The sequence below is a fragment of the Phoxinus phoxinus genome (genome assembly GCF_949152265.1).
Source record: "Phoxinus phoxinus genome assembly, chromosome: 24".
Taxonomy (NCBI): domain Eukaryota; kingdom Metazoa; phylum Chordata; class Actinopteri; order Cypriniformes; family Leuciscidae; genus Phoxinus; species Phoxinus phoxinus.
Genome location: NC_136899.1, coordinates 12,208,735 through 12,231,353, shown reverse-complemented (window position 1 = coordinate 12,231,353; position 22,619 = coordinate 12,208,735). Strand labels below are relative to the sequence as shown.

General features: G+C 37.6%; 2 protein-coding genes across 15 annotated transcripts in view; one reads left to right on the top strand and one right to left on the bottom strand.

The window, feature by feature from the left end:
• relch (RAB11 binding and LisH domain, coiled-coil and HEAT repeat containing) overlaps positions 1-1,173 on the bottom strand; it is a 46,411-nt gene extending 45,238 nt beyond the window's left edge. For all 13 annotated transcript variants that reach the window (XR_013796383.1, XR_013796384.1, XR_013796385.1 and 10 more), the window contains exon 1: positions 385-1,173. Coding sequence is in view for 9 of the 13 variants with exons in the window: in XM_079602415.1 (XP_079458541.1) it covers positions 385-841 (457 nt within the window). In the remaining 4 variants the exon portion in view is untranslated. The remainder of the gene's footprint in view (positions 1-384) is intronic.
• cspp1a (centrosome and spindle pole associated protein 1a) lies at positions 442-21,738 on the top strand. Of its 2 annotated transcripts, none has more exons than XM_079602425.1 (29): positions 442-1,186; positions 2,454-2,571; positions 2,688-2,751; positions 2,903-3,006; positions 3,333-3,413; positions 4,621-4,707; positions 4,864-5,189; positions 8,167-8,246; positions 8,325-8,421; positions 8,512-8,575; positions 9,117-9,466; positions 9,633-9,751; positions 9,857-9,941; positions 10,151-10,262; positions 11,180-11,327; positions 12,754-12,861; positions 13,225-13,346; positions 13,443-13,592; positions 14,158-14,301; positions 14,406-14,513; positions 14,954-15,020; positions 15,097-15,223; positions 15,463-15,602; positions 18,145-18,282; positions 18,893-18,936; positions 19,088-19,151; positions 20,118-20,200; positions 20,525-20,675; positions 21,056-21,738. In XM_079602425.1, exons 2-29 carry the CDS (start codon positions 2,491-2,493, stop codon positions 21,259-21,261), a joined length of 3,450 nt encoding a protein of 1,149 aa, XP_079458551.1. In that variant the 5' UTR covers positions 442-1,186; positions 2,454-2,490; the 3' UTR covers positions 21,262-21,738. The 2 variants fall into 2 exon arrangements, with proteins under 2 accessions (XP_079458551.1, XP_079458552.1); XM_079602426.1 differs by lacking the exon at positions 442-1,186 and adding an exon at positions 1,897-2,139 and having other exon boundaries at positions 2,386-2,571; positions 8,512-8,569.
• Positions 21,739-22,619: the final 881 nt, after the last annotated feature.

Below are 22,619 nucleotides of genomic sequence, written 5' to 3'. Positions count from 1 at the left end.
TGAGCCAAAATCTAAGGAGCTGTTTACTTATTTAGCACCCAAATTAATGCCAAAATATGCTGTCTATAAAAAAAACTAACCTTAAACCAGCCTAAAATGGTCTCCCAGCCTGGTTTATCTAGTCTAGCTGGTCTTCCAATCTGGCCAAATTCAGTTGAGCTGGTTTACCTCGTCGACCAGCTGACAAGTGTCCAAAACCCTCAAACAAAACCAGGCTAGGAAACCAGCAAATCATCTTAGACTGGTCTAGGATGTTTTTGAGCAGAAGGTAACGTTAGTTCAATAGGTTTTAAAACGCGTCAATTTAACGTTACCTCATATAGGAATACTACACTTTACTGGGTTATTGGACCTACACAATGAACATATTATCTGAATACTTACTAAGCGGACCTCCAGGACCGACACCTTGCTCTTTGCATGCGGGTGGAGTTCCGCTTTGCCTTTCGAAGTTGCCTGGATTTGAGAAATAATCCCGCAGGCGAGGCAGCTCGCGTCCGGCTTCAAGGAGCTCGGTGTGCAGCTCCAGGGCCGTGAGGATGTACTGATCCCGGAGCAGCTGCGCTGCGATCGCATCCAGCGACACCCGTGTCTCTGCGCTTCCTACTCCGATTCCAGCCACCGCAGAGGCCGACGCTGGTATACCGTCCACACTCGGGCTGGTTCGGTTGCTGGACAGCAGAACGGCTGGCTCGGAGTACGCCGGGGGAGAGAAGGGACCGAGGCTGTGGCCTTGCGCTTCATCACTCGGGCTGCGCTCGGAGTCCGCGCCATCCTGCCTGTGCTCGACTTCCTCCTCCGAATCACTCACGTTAAACGGGTTGACATTACCCGCCGCCATTTTGCCGTAAGGTGTTCAGCCAGCTATCTGACTAGTATGTGTCTCCGTCTTCCTGGACGGATGTCAAGAGCGCTTTATTGCTCCTAATCAACGGGGCTTCTGGAAATATGCTTTGGTTGGTGGGGCCGAATGTCATTTCAGCACCCCGCCTCCTCCCTGCAAGACCTGAGCGGAAATGACGTCATGCACCCTAACCGGGATCCGACAAGTAGACGTGTGATGATCCAAATGAATAAAAACCATTAGAAATCAACGTTTATTTATCCAATGAAAGACAATACAGCAGGCAGCCGTAATCTCTGGCAATGCAGTGTTTTTCAACGTGTTCTGCAAGCTCCAAAAAAAGTATTTTAATGTATTATCTATGATTGTATTTCTATCTATCTATCTATCTATCTATCTATCTATCTATCTATCTATCTATCTATCTATCTATCTATCTATCCGTCTGTCTGTTTTGAAGAAGCTACACCTGCTTCAGAGAGCTTTTCTTGTCTTCATCTGTTCTGCTGGTAAGGGTTATATAAGACTAAGAGTAACAACACTTCAAGATAAATATCATAAACTGAGCTGATATCAATGCAGATTGTTTCCATTGCGTCTGCTTGCCCATCAATAGAAGTTCACGTGGTATTTGTAAACAATCAGGCATTTGTTTGTGCCATCTGCTGGACTGAACCAAGCATGGCATGTTTTCAGTTCAGTCTCTCTGACCAACCATACGTTCATTTATAATTTGCATGTACATTACTACACAGTGATGCAATTGTATTTTTTAATAAAATAAACACCTAAATACATATTTTTTTGTTTCTTAGTGGCTCTCTGCCATGCATGGACCTCGTTTTTAAGGTTCATGTAAGGTTTGCTTAATTATTTTAATTAAATGTAACTATTTATTATTTAGAGAGGATCAATCTAGTTATATGAATAGATGTTGTAACCTAATATTCGTCATTTTATTTATTGGTCTGTTTTCCCCCTTATTTTGGATTTTAAAAAATCTGTAAAATAGTAGCGGAAGCTATAGTTACCATGGTTATTTGTGTACGGGCACTCAGTAAAAGTAGGACTTTTATTTTGAAATACATATCATAGTCAGCTGTGAGAATAACTTTTGAATGGTGAATGTTAGATAGTAGCTCCAGTTCCACATAAGTCGCAACTAACGTTACTATTTTAATAGCCATCTCGTATGTTTGACATTTTGCTCGCTATTAAGACGGTCTCGTAAAAGTTTCAGGTAAACGAACGGATCGACAAGCAAGAGTTTTAACAAGTAACGTTACAGGCAAATGGTTGGTACCGTTCGCACCCGTTTATTTTGCTTGACTATTCACGATTCAGAATACCACTTAAAAATGCTTTACGTCAGATGGGTAAATCACTAGTTTTTTTTTTTTTTTGAGATACAGCCATTGTCTGAAGTGTGGGAGGGAGGTTGAGGAGGCGCGTGCGTTGTGTTGAGATGTTGCCTTAACAACCTCTGCGTTTGCAGCGCCTGCTCTCCACTAAACAAAGCCTTTATCCATTTCCATGTCCAGAGAGCAGCATAGTCAGTCTTGTGTTATTGATGAGAGCTTCATCTGATAACTGCTTCTTTCCTGCCAAGAGCTGTTCATCAACTGCTGATTCTGGTTTGGGAAAATATGAATGTCAACATCAGCAACTTTATGGAGGAGCGAAGGGCGAACACAGAAGAGGAAGAAGCACCGTACATGGAGATGAAGGTGAGCTTAATTTATAATAACAATGGTGCTGCTTTGGTGTTTTAAAATTAAACACGTACATTTTTATGTATTTATATTTCAAGAAAAATTATTGTTTTATTGTCCATCTTTCATAGACAAGTTTTGGTAACAAGGAGAACATCAAACCTGCTAACAAAACACAACCCAAACAGACCAAAGGCAGGCTATATTTCAATAAATGTATAATTTATGGACAAATGCATGTTAAGTGTTTGATATTAGATATTGTAAAAAATAAAAACATATTTGATTTTATTTAATATTTTAAAAATGCCATTGGAAATGTTTAATTTTGTCTTTTTATTTCCAGAAGAGAGTTTCGGACTCAGTTTACCTCTGGGAGAGGAATATGAACGGAAAAAGCAGAAGTTAAAGCAAGAGCTACGACTTGATTACCGGCGCTTTGTGTCTGAGGTGCAGTATGCTACTCTTTTATAACTTATATATATATATATTATATAAGTTATAGTACACACACACACACACACACACACACACACACACACACACACACACACACACACACACACACACACACACACACATATATATATATATATATATATATATATATATATATATATATATATATATATATTATCAAATAAATCATACAATAAATATATTTTTAGAAACACACCTGTTTCTTTTAAATAACAACATTAAGTAGTTTGTGTTGCTCTTTTTAATCATATTTAAAAAAAAGATTTATTTTATTAATAAAGTCATTTCTTTCTTAGAAAAAAAATCAAATGATTGCTGATCCACTTCCACAGTCCCACATGCTGTCTCTCCCCATAAAAGAACGGAGATCAGCGAAGGTAAACCTGTGTTTGTTGTCCATCTGTTTACGTATCACTAAAGCAAATTCTGCATTTCTTGGCATGACCCAGTTCAGTCCGTTGCACAAAGACCCACCCTTTCTGTTTGGCAAGCCCTCAGTGACATGAAAAATGATTTGCTTACGCTTAGTGGATAAGGTATCTTGTGGCAACCAGTATATTGCGGGACTGCAGATTTGTTTTGTGTAAACATTTGAAATTTGTACAAACATAAAAGTCTTATTTGATACTTGTTTATTATTACCATAGAAATGTGTTGTTCTATTAAAGGGGACCCATTATGCCCTTTTACAAAGTCTTGATTTTGTTTTCACATATTTTACATTATTGCAGCCCCTCTCTTCCCAGTCTGTCAGTAACACTCTGGCTGTGTTTGAAATCACATACTCTCTTGAGTAGGTACTTATTTTTGAATAAGTAGGCTAATTAAGTCACCACCACTAAAAAAGTATGTTCTATAGGCTATAGTATGTGTGTATGTAGTATGAGTAATACGGACATACTACATTTGCTATGCTGTCATTATAATGTGACCAACCAGCCTCAGTTATAAATGTCGCTTGACTGCCATTCTCAAATCCTCTCCCGTGGTCTCATGGGACAGTAAAGTGTCCATCGTATGCACACCTAAGAATCTCGCCAGGAGAAGCAGGTCAATTCGGACTTACTACTTTTGTCACATACTGTTTTTCACCTACTATATAGTAGGGAAGTATCTGATTTCGGATGCAGCCTCTGTTTAGTTCCTGTCTCTAATAAGCCCCTCCATCCGGAAAGCACAATGTGCTCTAATTGGTCGGCTGGACCAGTGTGTTGTAATTCGTCAATCACTTTAAGCGTGTTTTGGAAATGTCACGCTCACGCCCCCTTACCATAACCGCAAGCTTCAACACGCTACTAATGCAACTCAACCAGGCCCCGCCCCTTTTTTGCTTATGCCATGGGTGGGAATTACTTAAATGAGGAATATTGTGACGTGTATATATCTGGAAGAAAACTCAAGACTACAATCCAGGCGTTTCAAGGACAGTGCTTACTGTCCCGTTAAAGTGGACTTTGCTCTTTATAATATTGCAGACCTTTTTCATTCTCGAACAGCAACTACAGATTGTGTATACACTACAGATTAAAAAGCATAATAGGTCTTCTTTAATGTAACGGTTTTGTCTTTTGTGAATCTACCCAGGAAAAGCTGCAAGATGAGCGGAAAAAGGAGTATAATCTGTTTCTCCGAGGGCAAGAGGGAGCACAGAAAACTTCAAGTACTCCACAGGTTTGAATGAAATAAAACTCTTTATTGTTGTTATATGCTCTATAAAGCAACACTAGGAATAAATAAACTTCTTATTGAACCACAATTTTGGCTTTGTAGACTTGAAACATGCCTTGAATCCTCTGATTCTCAGCATTTGTTGATTGTTTCTGTCAGGCCCAGGAGAGAGATAATTTTGGCTCGATTACTCCAAAGTACCCAGCTGGTTCTCCAGAGGTACGAGTGCACAGGGGCATTCAGGGCCCAGAGAACATTGTGTTCTCAAGGAGGGATGTTGCCACTCTAACTGAGCCCACTTCCGGAGTGCCTAAGGTGTCAAGGCCACAGAGACAGTGGGTAGAGACGCCAGATCGCTGGGAAGGCCCTCACCGAGATCACACCAGTTCTGATGAGGAGATAGAACTCCTAGAGAAGGAAAGGCTTAGAAACATACAGGAAGACACTGGCGCAAACAGGAGAGGAGGAAAACACAGCTCACACAGGTGTATCTTACAAGTTCTCTCTTCCACTTCCTGTTTATTCTGGTGGCTCTCAGAAGTTGATCTGTTTATATTGTAGGAAGCATAATAAGAATGATATTCTTGAGGGACTTTCATCAAGTTAACATAGGTTATAATTAGGCCAATGTGGAACTCTGACGAAAGCTCCAAGAATTGGCACACAATTAGGACTGGGTGATATGGCCAAAAATATCTATAATTTTTTTCATATCATACATATTTATATTAATTCACTATTAATGGGGAAGGACTGCTTTCCACATATCTTTTAGATTTTGAGAATGAATGCAAACATGTAAACTTGTTTGTTCACAATTAAACTCCATAGAGTAGCTACCTTTTACTTTAGGGCCCCATGAAATCCATTTTTTTTTTTCCCCCTAAATTCTGTTTTCTCTATTTTATTTTTTGGGGGACTCTGTTTTATGATTTAACACAAATTAATATAAACTTTAACATTTTAATCAAGCCTTTAAAATGTAATCAAATGAAAATATAACAATGAATTTACATCAAAACATTGCATTTTTAATTTTTGTCAAATAAGAGGCTGCACAACAGAACTGTATAAATTTAAAACATGGATGAAGAAATATCTTGGTTGTATGATATTCTTTAGAAATCATAATAATATTATTGTTATTATTACTTTGAGAATTACATTTTAGTATACAGTAGTGATATATTTCTGTCATCATTTCTCGAAGTTAAACCAAACTTTTATTTTGACAGTTTGTCGTGAAGATCTTTCAGTTTTAGTTTTAGTTTCGGTGTGGTTGGTTTTTCTCAAATGAAAAGGTGAAAAGCTTGTGAAGTGGCTCTCAAAGCATGTGCTGGTATATTGAGACAGCAGACACTGAAAACACAGTGTGTGAGATAGGGCTGTAACGATTAATCGCGATTAATCAAAATTCAAAATAAAAGTTTTTGTTTACATAATAAATGTGTGTGTATTGTGTATAATTATTTTGTATATATAAATACACACACATGCATGTATATATTTAATAAAAATGTGTTATTTATATATAAAATAGTTCTATTTATATATAATATAAATCATATAAAAATATATATGCAGTATATAAATGCAAATATTTCTCAAATATATACATGCATGCCATGTGTATGTATTTATATATACAAAATAATTATACACAATACACACACATATATTATGTAAACACAAACTTTTATTTTGAATTTTGATTAATCGCGATTAATCGCGATTAATCGTTACAGCCCTAGTGTGAGAGTGTGAGCCATTTATTCACACAAACACACACGCAGAAATCACTTATTAGCAACATGCACTGACCGTTTATTTTTGCTTTGTGAGGCTGTTTTAATCCATATCAAATAAAAATGGCAAGAGCGTATCAGCGTTATCGACGTAAATTTTATTGTGATCTCGATATGATACTGTTTATGTTTACCGCCCAGCCCTACACACAATAGTAGTGCTTGTCATTCACAAAATGTACCATGTAATTCAGCCCCCCCCCCCCCCCCATGCATTAATTTAATAGTTTTCCAATGTTGCTTACATAAAAAGTTAAATATTTTTAATTTCGTTAATACATTTATTATATAGACTAAATAATTTGTTCATATAAATAATTAACAAAACAATTCAAATCAATATGTAATGTCCATCTTCCTTACTATTGTCTTTAACATAAACTACTGTTCAAAAGTTTGGGCTCGGTATGATTTTTAAACGAAATTTGTTTTTTGAAAGAAGTGTCTTATGTTACAAGGTTGCATTTATTTGATCAAAATTACATTACAAACGTATTTGTATTAACATTATAATTTAAAATAACTCATTTTATTTTGATATATTTTAAAATGTAACTTATTCCAGTGATTATGAAAACCTAAATTTCCACTCTAGTCTCTGTCACATGGTCCTTTAGAAATATTTTTTTACTGTCACTTTTGATTAATTTAATGCTTTTGCTGAATAGGTTTTTTTTCTTGTGAAAAATAAAATAAAAATACTGATCCAAATTTGTTCAAAGGTAGTGCAATATAATGAATACATGGAAAGAAGATGGTTTAAGCAGAAAAAATCTTACATTTGTTTTTGCAATAATTAAAAAAATATTTTTGGCAGATGGTGTTTTTCACAACTTCTTGTAGAAGACATGAAATTAACAGTCTGGCTATATCTGTGAAAAATAACTATCATCACCATAGCAACATTCGAATAAAAATAGCTTAAACAGATGATGAGCCAAATATAAACCAATGTAGAAAGTAGAAGGGTTGCACACAGTATTAGATATGTTAAATTTGACATCTTACCTACTAGACACAGTTAATGCAGACAGCTGTCACCAGTAGAATAGACAGACCCTGACAGCACATCAACTCAAGCACTGATCTGCAATCAGAGTAATTAGGGTATAAAGCCAACTTTACTTTCAGTGAAAGTAACTTATTTCACCTTACTTTCAGTGAAAATAAAACTGCAGTGAATCAAGTAGCCAAAGTGGTAATTACTCTAGCAGAATTCTGTATTATGTAAACCCTCCTTTCAATTTTCTGGCTTTTGAGCCTGCCTGTGCCAGGGGGATAAAATCGAAAGATGTGATGGTTTTCAGCCTTAATTTTGTAGATTTAACTATCGAGTCAATGAGAATTTAACTAAGTCTGAGGGTTTCTAACAATGCAGAGACAGGAAACGCTGAGTTTGGCGTGTTGGAAAGTTGTATCGACCTGGATTTATTGTCCATTCTATCAGTGGGATTGTATTGATTGGTGTTGATGGGGAGGCTCAAAGCATCTGATGGATCTGCTGCCAGGCTCTTTAATCGTGTGTGTGTGTGTGTGTGTGTGTGTGTGAGAGACGTAATGGTTTGGCCGGAGCTGCAGAGATCAGGGTGTGTTTTTAGTGTAAGACACTGGATGGAGTTTTATAGCTTTTTTTTTGCTTTGTGTGATTTTAACGTAGTCTACAAGCACCGACTCGAGCGCAAAACAGATCTGTAAACGAGCAGAACATGACAGAGTTTGCTACAGGACTCATAATTGGTAAGGTCAAATCAAACTTTATTTACAGTATATATAAAAATGTGTCTGTAATTTGTAACCTGTGACTGGGTTTTATAGGTGCTGCTGAAGGGGACGAGGTCTCTAAGAGGAGGAAGCAACAGTACAAACTTGAACTGCTACAGCAAATAGACGAAAAAGAGAAGAACAAAAGAAAGTGAGAAATGATTTGATGATTGTGGGTATTTGAATTAAAAGCTTTCAGGGCTCAAATATTCACTTGACCATCTAAACTCAAATTATACAGGGAAAAGGAGTTTGAGTTGAGTGTGGCTGCAAACGGCGCTGTTGATCCAGAGAAGAAGGTGAAGGTCGTCAGATTTTTTATATTTGATCAATGTCAATATTTTACATTTTTATAAACATGGTTTTATACTTTATATTTTTTCAAAAATATGTGAAATTTAGGATGTAAATATTAGAAACATCTAAAAATTTGTAATGACTTTTTTATATAATGACATTTGCATGACATTAAAGAGTAAGAATATATTTAGCATAAATATTCTGCGAAAAAAGAAAATTAAGCCCATTTTATGCAAAATATTTATTATGTAGTATATTTTTTATTTTGTGTTTAAATCCTTTAAATTGTCATAAAAATTAATTGTTCGTAGAAATATTTTAAGAAGCTTTCTGTAACTTTTGTTTTACATAATCTAAATTGGTTAAGATGATCAATTAATAATTTTGTCCTTTTCCTCACACAAAATTCTTTTTTCACTTTGGAACTTGACAGAATTTGAGATTGACCCAGTAGCCTGGGCTTTGACACACATTTTCACTGCAACCATAGCTATGCAAAAACTGCTGTGCTTCTATTTACAGTCATATCACCTCTTTTCCCCACAGGCAGACCGATTCAAACAATTTGGTGCCATGACCCAGGAATACAAGGACAGGAGAAGGGATGTGCCTTATCAACCAGGGCTGGGTCTTGGGGTCTTCAGGGCTGACTCTGCCAGGCGGCTCAAAGAAGAGAAACTTCCACAAGCACCAAGAGAGAGCGCACCTCCCGAGAGACCTCGTGTTGCTTTCCAGTCGCCGTCTCTGGACCACAGCACTGTCTTAAGCAGACTGGCTAACATGTCAGGCCTTGGTCTGGAGGCTCGAGCAGGGTTTGGGGCCAATGGTGCAACCGCTGTTACTGAAGACAAACACAGAAGCCTCTCAAGAACCCTGGGGGAGATAGTTGGTCCAAGGTTTGTGTTAGATCTTGTGTTATGTTCTAAGATTTTGCACTGAAACAACAATTGTACTGAATTAACAACAAAGAAAAAACAAAAGTGAAAGTATTTAATAATCAATAATACCATAGACACTATTTTGTTGCATATTTAATGAAATATTTCTGTTCTCTGATGTCAGAATTACAGGTGTGCATCCTCCTTTGGGTCCCTCCATCCCTGACTCCTATCAAACGCCTTATGATAATGCATATTACTATTATGGAGCCAGAAATCCTCTAGACCCCAATCTGGCCTACTGTGAGTAGCCTATCTTTGCTTTAGCATTCTAGCTTGGATTCCCTGACTATTTTGTGATAAATATAGCTGTTTAATATGATGTTTGTGTGTGTGTGTGTGTGTTAGATGGACCAGCAGGGGGTCAACAGTCACACATCCCTCCAGAAGCACATTGGCCCGTTCTGCAGCCTCCCTCTGGAGGCCTTGCACAGTAGATACATACGTTTTCATACTTAACTTCCTTATTGGAATGACTAAACAAAATAAATACTGTGGAAATATGAATTTCTAAATAGATTTATAATGTTAGAGTTGCTTTTAAAATGGCAAGTTAAGTTGAGGTATCAGTTGGGGAAACATTTATTCAGATATACCAGAATATAATAGAATAACATAATGCTCATCTCTGTCTCTCCATAGACCGATCAGCCACGCTGGAGTTGTTCCCTCAGAACCAGCGTTCTTTTCTTCCAAGAGGCTGCAGCAGCCCAAGGAAAGTGCGGTTAGCTATCAGGAAGCCCTTAAGCAGCAGGTACTTTCACAATATTTTATGCAATGAGGTTTTTTAATTGTCATGCCATGGAAAGGGTCCAAATTAATTATTTAAATTCCCCTATCAGTAACAGGGTTACACAGCTTTACATGTTTAATGATTTAATAAAAAATAATTACTACATGAATTGTATGTTGTCCATTGTAGGATTTTAATTGTTATATACAGTTTAGAAAGTCAAAAACTCCAACATGGGATAAGCCAAAAGCATTGTCATTTATAGGGTTAGTTCACCAAAAAATGAAATTTATGTCATTAATTACTCGACCTCATGTCTATCAAAACCTGTAAGACTTTTGTTCATCTTCGGAACACAAATGAATATATTTATAATCAAATCTGAGGCAGGCATTAAGTTCTTCAACTTGATACTGAAAGATATATCAGATAGCTGGAAAGATGTTTGTTTAACTGCAAGTCTGAAATGGTGCAGTGAAGGGTTTGAAGACGGATGGCCTTGAATGTTAGTGCGTTCACCAAGATATTCAGCAGTCTGACAGGAAGAGATCAGAGCAGAATACACTATTTCCCAAGGTAAAGGGAATCTAGAGGCGGATCAGGGTTACTTTAAAGTGCTTAACTGAAAGTCTGAACTTTTCTTCTCGAAGGTTACTTGTAAAGGCTGATTACATGTTGAGTAATACTACTTTGATTTTGATGTTACACTTACAATATTTGACATTGAGGCTTCCTCCAGGTAGGCAGCAATTTTCCCCACATCCAACTCTTCCATTTCATTTATTTGTAGTTTGAAGAGCAAAACAAACATGAATATTTCAGTTTTCATTTGTCGAAATACAGCAGATAAGATTTAAACTTTTTTTCTTGTCTGAAAAACAAACCAGATGATGCACTGTGCGAACAAAACCTAATTTTCGGAATTTTATGGAGGACAGATTCAAGAACGACAGCAGAGACGGTATCATGAGAAGATGGAAAAAGAGATGTACGACGCTAAAATAGAGGCTGAGATGAAGGCCTACGAGCCCTGGGGACGAGCAGGAGGAGGAGCCCCTCTTCGAGACGATCATGGAAATCTCATCAGTACGCATGCAGAGTTCACACAATCACTACAGATTAATACGGCTTTAATTAGTGCAATCCACAAATGGGGAACCATTTGTTTTATTACAAAAAACTTTTTATTGTTTACATACCCTTTGTGAATCTGCAAGATATTAATCAAATACTAATGCATTTTTGTATTGTTTTATTTAGAACTGATCTAAAGTTATTTGACACAGATATTTATATGTATCAGGGTTCCTACGGTCATGTAAATCAAGGAATAATCATGAGTATTCCTATAGTGAATATTACTTTTTTTCTAGCTTTGCTCCACTCAGAAATATCTCATCAGCTAGAAATGTTCTTTGTAAGTGAAACCTTACCAAGTAATCATTAATGACTATAAACATCACAGATGAGGAATTTCATTGGTCAAAAGATATGGGAACCCTGATATATTCAACAAGTCAAGTGAGACACTTACACAAAAACACAGAAGTCTACAAACAGTCATTAATGCTTATTAGGGTTAAATATACTTAAATATTTGTTATTCTGTTTCTTCAGGGCAATAGTGAATGTAATCTTTTTTTAAATGCTAATTTATATTCATGCAAATGCAACAAGGGGTATGTAAAATTATGAACATAACTATATAGTGTAGTTATTTAACTTAAATGCACTACCATTCAAAAGTTTGGTGTCAATACAAATTTTGGACAACATTTTATTCAATTAGGACCCATTCAATTGATAAGAAGTGACATTAAAGACATTTATAATATAACAACTAGTGCTGTTAAGCCTTTATTTACATATATGTGTGTATATATGTATTATATTTTACAAATGTATTAAATGTACACTCACATATACACATATATGCATTATACATTACATATACACAGACACACACGTGTGTATATATATAATAAATACATATAAATATAATATTTTATATACACATATATATTATGTAAACAAAAACTTTTATGTTAGATGTGATTAATCGCAATTAATTGATTTGACAGCAGCACTGATTACAACAGATTTCTATTTCAAATAAATGCTGTTTTAAACTTTTTCTATTCATCAAAGGATCCTGGACATTTTCTTTAAATTAGATTAATTAATCGCCACATCCTGTAATTATATATACAGACACTATTAACTATTAAGCAGCACAACTGTTCATAATCATAACAAATGTTTCTTGAGCAACAAATCAGTATATTTCTGAAGAATAATGTGACAGTGAAGACTGGAGTTATGATGCTGAAAATACAGCTTTGCCATCACAGGATTAAATTATATTTAAAACATACAATTAATACATTTGTATTGTTTTTCAGTCTATGCTATATTTTACAGTCAGGCTGATACTGAAATTTTGTGGTATCAATCATAGTGATTTCATCTATTATCACAGTAATTAAATCATAGTCATGTTTCTGTGTTTCAGGTGATTTGAAACGAATGCATAAATCAAATGTGGACGCTTATGATTCCGGAGGCAGAGTAGCCCAGATTCCAGTGGCTACTAAGACAGAAACTTCATCTTATGCATCAAGTAACTGTGGCCACAGAATTACAATTTGTCTCACAATCAGAAAAATGATGTCACTTATAAGTGGAATAGAACTTTTAAATATCTGTGTAATGACATGTACTTAGAGTTGGTTTTCAGCCAGTGGTCAATGAAGGTACTGCATAGGGTCTGTGCACTTCTAAATAAAATATATAGAAATTTAGTTAAATATTTATTTAGTAAAATATTGTACAATTTATTTATATTTAATTAAAAATAAATATAGAAATGTCTAAAAAATATTAAAGCTTCTGGCTTTGATTGTGGATATTATCATCAAACCTTTTAGAAGCTAAAAATAAAAGACCTTTGCGAACACAATCTAAATCCTTTCTACCCCTGTAGAGCCTGCAGGTCTTTCCTCTTCTCAGCCACCTGTACAAGCACGGGGGAAACTTTTCAACGAACTGCCCACTCCACAGCAGCTCCACGACCAGGAATTGTACAAGGATTGTTTGAGACAACAGGTACGGACCCACTTGCCTCATTCAGTCACCTTTGTATAATGTTGTCTGTGCTTTTAGCCTGCCATTTCACTTTGTCATCATCTTTGGGATGAACAGATCGAGGAAAAGAGGAGAAAGGAGGCAGAAGAGAGGGAGCGGAGCCGGCTCGAGGACGAGAAAGAAGAGAGGCGGCTTGCCGAACAGCGAGCTCGGATCGAAAGAGAGTATGAGGAAGAGCAGGAGAGGAAGCGTCAGAAAGAGAAAGAGGTTATTTGCTGTTATATGAATCCCAAAAAGGGCTTGCTAAAAATATGTATTCTCTTTAAAGTGCTGGTCTTCACCCAGATTGAACATATGAGTATGTAATGAAATAGTCAATACTTTAAAGGCTTTAATACACCTTTATAATCCCTAACAAATAGCTACTTTTGAGGCCGTCAATGGAAAAAGATTATTTTGCCCCCATTATGGAGGAGTTACAGCATCTACCAGCAGGGGCTAACCTGACCATGCTTGCTAACTCTGAGCCCTTGACCTAAAAAAACAAACAAACAAACTTCTATTGTCAATAGTGTAGTGATGTATAAAGCACAGCTCACACAAACCAAGCAGCTTTGTGTTGGTCAGCTCGACAAATTCATGTGGCCAACTTGAAAGTAAGAGAAATCTGCGTGGGGAACTTTTATGGCCTCATGTGAGACTCCAGATCGTGAATATTCCTATTGGAATGACTGGATTTCACATGCAAAATTTCACTATTGTAAATATGACCGCACCTTGCGTTGAAGGAAGAGTCACAGGATGTCCTTCCTGTCTGTCATCTATTTTACAGCATATAGCCAAAAATGGGGAGTTGATCAGGGAAGCTGAAGAGCGCCGTAAAGAGGCTGAAAAACTGAAGAAAGAAGAGGAGGAGAAAGAGAACGAAGCCCTGTGGAAGAGACACAATAGAGAGAAGCAGACACATAAGAAGGAGGTGAAGGGTGCACATTATCATGTCTGCTACATTTGTTTATAAGGCTTTTACCTCAAGCCAAACATCCTTTTCTGTGCTGACATATCATTCTCAAATACCAAAAGGTCCACAGGGCACCGTCACCACCGCTACCAGCCTTGCAGAAGATACTACGTAAGCAGATTCCTAGACCTCCATCGGCGGAGAGCCACCGCTCTTCTGCAACTGTGTCTGTGAGTGACACACATGCACACAATTACATCATGCTTCACATGCCGTTTAGGCGGCAATGCTTGGGTGTTTTCTTCCATTATGAGCACACTAGAAAATAAACACTTTTCACACTCACTAGTTTAATTTGTCCTCTAATAATGTTTAACCACATGTACACATGCATCACCATCACAATATTGTGTTTAACTGCCTTCTGTTGTGGAAATTACATTTTAAACACAATACAGTTACTGTGATTTCACAAAACACTGTTGTTTTGATAACAAAAAGCAACCACTGGGATGAAGAAAGTCCCCAAATTTAAAGAAACGCCCATTCAGGGTCCACATTGCAGCTTATTCTGGCCAAGAACTGCCCACTCTGACAGGAACGTCGAAGTGAATAACATTTAAAGTGACTTCTCACAGTTTTTTTTATGTCCTTGTCTGTCTTCAATCAGATGCGCTCGATGTCAGCACCACATTCTCCCCCGGTGCCTGCCCGCAGGAACGAGATCAGGGCCACGGGTAACTCATATCACCGCTTGTACTCTAGCCATCGCAGCTGTCGGTCCCTGAGCTGTATACTGTCTTTTTATTTCAGAAGAGAAGCAGACAGTGATCAGGGAGTTATCAGCCTTGCGTAGGCAGCTGCGGAGCGAACAGAGACGTCTGGAGGGACAGTTAATGCAGTCCAACGAAAATGACCACATCCCTCCCGTTCATGGCAGGTACGGTAATAAACAAACATCCTGGACAGACACATTCAGAACATGTGTGTAGACCCTTTAATGAAGTTAATTTCCCTCCACAAACATGTCTATGTATATTTCACTGGTGTTTCCTATTTATTTGGTAAGTAGCCATGTAGTAAATGGGATAATGTAGTCAACAGGTCAATGTTCCCTTCAGATTGATGAACCTGATCATCCTGTCATGGTTTGTGCATTATGCCTTACATATTGAACAGGCCAAGAGAACACCTCCGGGAGGATGTTTTTGAAGTGGCAAGACTACGCAGACAAGTACCCAGCAGGAGGCCGGCTTCCCACACCACTGCAGCAACCAACATTCACAACCTACAAGATTTTAATCATCTGAAGTACAGAGGTAAATGCCACACCGAGTTTCCTGTCTTCTGCTTGGAAAACGTCTGCAGAACTCTTCAATGGGCCTATAATTTCACTCAAAAAGACTCCTCACAGCCGTGATGGGTCCCGAAATCCCATTCACCAGCCTTTATTACCTTCACATATCCACCAACAGACACGCTCATTTCCTGTTGCTCACGCTCTGATCCTTTGTTAGCTTCTGTGTAACAGCAAAAAACTGCCATATGCTCTCCAAATAGCTTGTAAAGTCACACTTTAACACACTGGCTAATTGAGTTCAGTGAGAAACTACATGCCAAGATAGCCGCCATGACTGACTTGCCTTACATGGATTTTTATGTTTTAGTCTTTTAAAGGTAGGGTTGGTAATCCTGTTCAGAAACATTTTTTTTTTATACTGGGTGAAATGGTCCTTCCATTCTGATAGTAGTCAATACATTATGTGTTCAGAAAAAGGAATGAAACAAATCTGACCTCTGTAGCAGCTGTAGGACAGTAAAAACTCTGACCAATCACTGCCATTCGGTGCGAATGTAAAGAACCAATCAGATGCCTTCATGTCTCGTGCCCGAGCACCACTGCGTGCACAGCAGTGATGCGCGGGTCAATGTATAAACAACTCGCACCCGACCGACGGTTTCAACTAACCTGCCCGCAACTCGGACCGCAAAAAAAAAGAAAGAAAATATTGTACCCGACCCGCGTTTTTTAAAGTAGCTATAGTAAATGCTCATCGCGTCATGGGCCATAGACGGAGGAACTAGGGGTGCGCATTTTTCAGAATGCTGTATGATATCGCCTAGTGTTTTGTAATAAAGGCTTGATTTATTCATTTATTTCGTTTCATTTTCTTAACAATTAAGATGCTGCATTTGTTTATCCAGTCTAATTGACGTGTGCGTCAGCGTCTCTCCCCGGACTTTCCCAACAAAAATCCCCCCGCCCCCTCTCAGCAAATAGGCTACATAAAACTGACATTACTGAGCTATATGCGTTTAAAAGTAGCCTATTAAAATGGCACAATGGCATTGCTCAGTTCAACGCGTTGGGAAATCGGGCATTTTGTCCCGCGTCAGCTTTTATTCAAAAGTTAATAACGCGCTCAACATTCAAAAGGTAAATAAGGATTTCCCACTTTCATCTGCAGACTGCTCGTGCGTCATCCTCGCGCATTCAGACAATAAAGTGTAGAAATGTATTTCATAGAACATTGTGTCTAGTACTATATAAATTACAAAGGTAAACGACCCGACCGACCGCGACCCGAATATCATTAAAAATATTTTTGGATGACTCGTAACCGCAGGCACCCGCTCATTTTGGATCAACCCGCGCATCACTGGTAGGTACATGCAGCTGACTCCAAATGTGGATGCGCGTTCATGTTTGTGGGGGGGCGTAGCTTTGGACGGAGCACTGACAGGAGGGGGCGGAGCTTAGAAGAGGTGCCACTTTCAAATCTGGCTAGCTCTCCAACATTACCTACTCTAGCTTTAAGTTGAACTATTTTTCAGATTCAGAATGATGGATCTTATGGATGGATGAATCTGATGGATGGATGGATGGATGAATGGATGGATGGATGAAGTTAATAAAAAAAGTATCCATTGGTAATCACTCAGTGTTGTTAGTTAACTAAAACTACTAATAATTGTTTAAACTTAGAAATGTTGCATTGGAAGCTAACTGAAATAATATGTTTTAAGTTGAAGTATTTAAATTACTTAACTAAAACTGAAATGGTAATAAATGAAAGAAATATATATAACTAATAAAAATGACAAAAGCACATAACAAAATGACTAAGAATGTTAAAAAAATTTTTTTTTCAAAACCATATATTTTTTTAAGCCAATTCAAAATATGAATACAAACTAATAGTATATAAATAATATAAATAAAATACCACTGTTTGATATAGGCAATAGACACTTTGTCAGGGTTAATGAGTCGAGAAGTTAAAGATTAAACAGGAGAATATCATTGTAGCTAGTATGAATTATCAGTGGAATTAAAATTTGAGGCTTAAAATTAATTACACTTGCATCCCAAGAAAGCTGCGTTATTTTATATCAAATGTCCTGATGCTAATGTGTTTTCCTAGAGGAATGTCTGTTTTCATGTCCCTTTGGAAGTCTTTTAACCTTCTCTGCTCAGATGTATTCATCAGCTCTCCCTCTCATCTTCTCACCCCATGGGTTGAACGGTCCTATCAGTCATCAAACCCCCCAGCAGGAGAGAAATGAGTAGCATCTCTGAGCCGTGACTCAGCGCCTGGCTCCATGCCTTTGCTTTATCATGCCCTTTATTCAGCTCTGATTCCCTCTCTACATCTCTGTGTCAGCTGGTTTGGCCATGGCAGAGCTGCCGTTCTCCTGTCATGTATGATGGACAACACTGATTTGCAATATGAGTCTGTGTTTTCTGTGATTGGATTAGAAGTGTCCATATCTGTATTCAACATCCCTGCATTATCTGTCAGTGATGCTGTAGTCCTGGAGGAGAGGTTGACTCTAATCTGTGTGTGTTTGTGTTATCAGAAGGTGCGTCCCGTGAGGAGGTGCGGCAGGCATATCCCGACCCCCCCAGTGATGATCACAGTCTAGATATCCAGCAACAGGCTCTGTTACGACAACAGCAACGCACCATCAACAGCCTGAGGAGGAGCAAAGCTGCTGGTCAGTCTGTTTATGAGGAATGGGCTTTTTATGTCTATTTTGGTGATTTTGAGATTCATCTTTTCACAACAAGGACGATTGAGGGACTCAAACACAACTATTGAAAAAGGTTCAAACATTCACTGATGCTCCAGAAGGAAACGTACATAAACTTTGGCTGAGAAATGACTCCCAAAAGATTTAAAGTCATTATTGTGTTATGAGAAAAGCATCAAATATTTATTATAAAAAGTAGCTTTAGAAATATTTTTGTTGTTGTTGATTCAACATAGAATTTATTACACACACTTTTAGGCTTCAATGATGACAGAATTTTCAGTTTTGGGTGAACTATACTTTTAATGTTTTTTATTTGTATGGAAATATGAAAATATATATTTTTAATGAAGTTATACTCTAAATAAGAAACTAAAACTGCCGGTAGGTGGCGGTAAATGATGGATCAACAATGCAGATTTATTTTTTACAGCCAGATTTGATCATATTTACCAGGGGTGTTATTAATTCTGAGCACGACTGTATATTACATACATGTTTTTAGCATTTACTGAATATATGAATATAAAAAATAAAATAAAAAATTGAACTCATACCTGTATTCCCCTGGCAGATTACTTTGATGTGGTGTCTTCAGGACAGCAGCATCATAAGCAGGTATGTCTACAAAAAGGTCGACTTTTTTTTCTTTCTTTTTTTTGTGACCCATTTTTTTCTGAGCCCTCAAAGGGTATCTGCACTCCGTTAGCACTGTCTGACGGTTCTGGCTATTGACTCGACGTCTTTATTGATGTGTTTATCACCCCAGAGGCTGACTTCTGCAGAGGATCCAGGCAGACGCTTGCTGTTAGACTCAGAGAGCGCCTTTATTGGTGAGTTCCTCTAAAATGAAAAATGGAGGGAAGCGTTTTATTCACCAACGTGACACAAATGCTTTTTCACCTGAAAAGTTTAGACTTCTAGATTACATTTAAATTACACCCACCAGCATATATACATAAAGGGGTAAGATTACTCAAAAAAATACTGACCCTCGTGTAGTTCCACATCTGCACGACTTTTTCCTTTTTGAATATAAAAGAAATAAGTTTTGAGGGAATGGAAGTCAATGGTAACCAAAACTGCTTGGTTACCAACATCCTTTAAAATCTCTTTTGTGTTAAACAGAAGAAAGGGCGTCTTACATAAGTATACTAGTATTCTGCTCTTAATTATTTGGATATATTTGTAAAGCCCATACTTCCAAAAGGTCTTCAGAAACTGATATGAAATCTCGCCAGGGATTCAACACATAAGTTGAGTTACATTGCTTGTCTGCAACACAGTCTCAGTGATATTTAAATCCTATTAGTATCCTACCTCAATGCCTGTTAAAAATCACATTATTGTGATCTTTAGTTCTTCAGATCGAAAAACAGTTGAGGCGATTAACAATTTAGAAACAATAGGCGTCTATGGGAAGTATAGGGGTGTGTGTGTGTGTGTGTGTGTGTCAGTAAGAGCAGTGCGTGACACCACCGTCAGACAGCTGCTGTCGCTGCCACCAGAGACGTGTGACAGCTATGAACACCAGACAGAAGAGAGATTGACTCTAATGCCTGTCCTCACAGCAGCGCCCCAGAGAGATCAGCAGTCACCTTGTAAATGAGTTCCCAAAACAGTCTGGCTCTCATTCATTAAATGCCTTTTCATTTGCTCAGTTTCAATTACCAAGCTTTGATTGCTTGAATCGTGCATGTTTGAGCTAGAGAGAATCTCGAGAGAGAGGAAGGACTGCAGAGCCTGCTGTTGCTGAACGTTTGTCGGCTGTAAATAACCAATCAGTTGTTTCTACACAGACCCCAGTGGCGATTCATTCCGTCTCCAATCCAAGCGTGACCAGAGACCGAGACCGGCGGTAAGGAAGGCAGACGTCTCTGGTGTAAGAGACCCCTGTTGTACACAACTACATCTTCACTTGACCAAGGCAAAGTCATTAGCTCTGTTCCAAAACTTTGTACTTTTAATACGGTTTACACATGCTAGTTTTTTTGTTTGTTAATCTCTACTACTAGCGATAGTCTTCTCTGCTAAAGAATATGTGCAGTCTGCCTTAGAATTTGGTCAAAACAAGGTATTTTTGAAGCCTGCCTACTCTTTAGAAGCCTTCCATCAGGTTTTGGAACGGAGCTATTTGTTTTTTTTTTATTGAATGCAGAATGCAAAGACTCTGCGCTGAATGACTGTACTTTTGTTTTGTCGATAGGATGTGGTAAACAGGTACACTCGACCTGACAGCGGTCCTGACAGCCAGTCCCTGCACTCGCTAACCAGCGCAGAAATAGAGCGGCTGAGGGAGCGCACAAAGAACAAGATGACATCGCTGAACAACATGGGAGAACACGACTGGAGATCAGGTCAGGAGCTCTGAATTTGAATTCCCGCCCGCTCGGACTACTTTTGACTACTAGCATGAAGTCTGGTCAACTTTGCCGCATATCATGGCTCTCAAGACAAAGTTCTTTTCCATTCTTTGAAAACGTAGCATGTTATCGTGATCTCTTGTTCTAGCTACTCTTTTCGGAACTCTTTCCATGACATTGACTGAATTTTCCATCATTTATGAGACAACGCTTCCCTGCCATTACAATAGGGGGCACGATTTTCTCTGCATTCTGTTAAAAATTTAGCTTTTTGCGAAAGAGTTTAATATTTATTGCTATGCTATACCGTTAGCTTGCTAAACACAAACTAGTAGGTCAAAAGCATTGAGATGTGTATCTTTTGTGCCGTCTAGGGGAAGTGTCAGCTGAGGAAGGGGAGGAGCTATGGCCACAGACTCCTCCAACCAATCGGCGTGTTTCCATTGACACCATTGCCACAGAGTCCTGGTTACGTCCTAGTTCGTCAGATACGCTGAAGAGATTCATGGGCGGTCGCAGGCCATCCAGCCGAAACCATGCAGGCCAGGATTGGGAAGGGCCGTCCACTTATCATGGTTAAATCTCATTCTGAATTACCAGTTTTGTGACTTTGTATAGCTATTTTATACGTTTATTCAAACGTGCACACATGATGCTAAAGATGAATGTTTACAATTTATCAGTCAAGTTTCTATTGTTTCTTTTAGATTGTAAATGGTTGTGAAATTAAATATTACACTTTGGAAGTTTTGGAACACTTCCTGTAGCATTAACAGTTTTTGGAGCATTAATCAAGTCTGTTCCCTCCAGCCAGAGAGTGCAGTCTGGGAGAAATGAACTTTTACTGTGACAGTGTATGAATGTGTAAACGGCATGAATTCTGTTTGTTTGTCAGGTAAGAGATCTTTTGTGATTTGTTTTTAATGATTACTTTACAGAAGATGAATTGTAAGTAGGAATATGAGGTTATGCAAGCATATGCAAACAGTATACCTGAAAATTGAAGCTAATGTTGAGTCTATTGACTCTTAATAAATAAAATATTTTAAGAGTTTTTAAACACTTTGTTCTGTAATGCACTTATTTCAAGTGACATCCTAATCATCCCCATATATATATATACTAATTGGCTTCATCAATCTAGGTGGATGCTGCACATTGGTGGTGCTGAGGAGATTCACCCTTCTATGTAAAATTCACCCTTCTTATTTTGATTATGAGTGAACAGTGAATTAAAAAGCACAAAATGGAATATTTCATTTAAAAAAAAGGAACTGTCTATTTTGATTTCATGGTGACTTTAAAAATAGTGTAGTGTTTTCCAGCCTGTATTTCCTGACTATTATGAAATACATGCTTGAATCATTCCGTCATTTTCAAACGGCTCACAATGCTTCGTTTGTTGAGAAATAAAATTGTAGCAAAAAAGGTCACAATTTAAACCATAAATATCGCTCTTTAATGTGACATCTCTGTAACCGCTTTAGTTCAAACTGCAAGTAAAGCGAGCGTGAACCGATCAGCTTTCTTTTCATCACTAATTTTAGCTCGAAATGGAATGGTGAGAGAAACTGTAGGCTAGAACTTACAAAAATGCAATATCTCTTGTAATCGCTCAGTTAGTGTTTTAACCACAGAAAGACGTCAATAAAAGAGTTAGTGAACATTCAATGTCTGTGGATTTCTCTAGGAAAGAAATTTGCAGCACATCATTAAATCGTGTATATATAAATATATACTTTTCAAATATATAATTTTAACAATACCGTTCATAAGTTTGGTAAGAGAAAAAAATCTTAAATTTAAAAAAAAATATCTTATTCTCACCAATGCTGCATTTATTCGATGAAGTCTATTACACAACTATTTATTATTTTTATATTTTAAAATGTAATTTACAACTGTGATGGTAAAACATTTTCAGCATCATTACTCCAG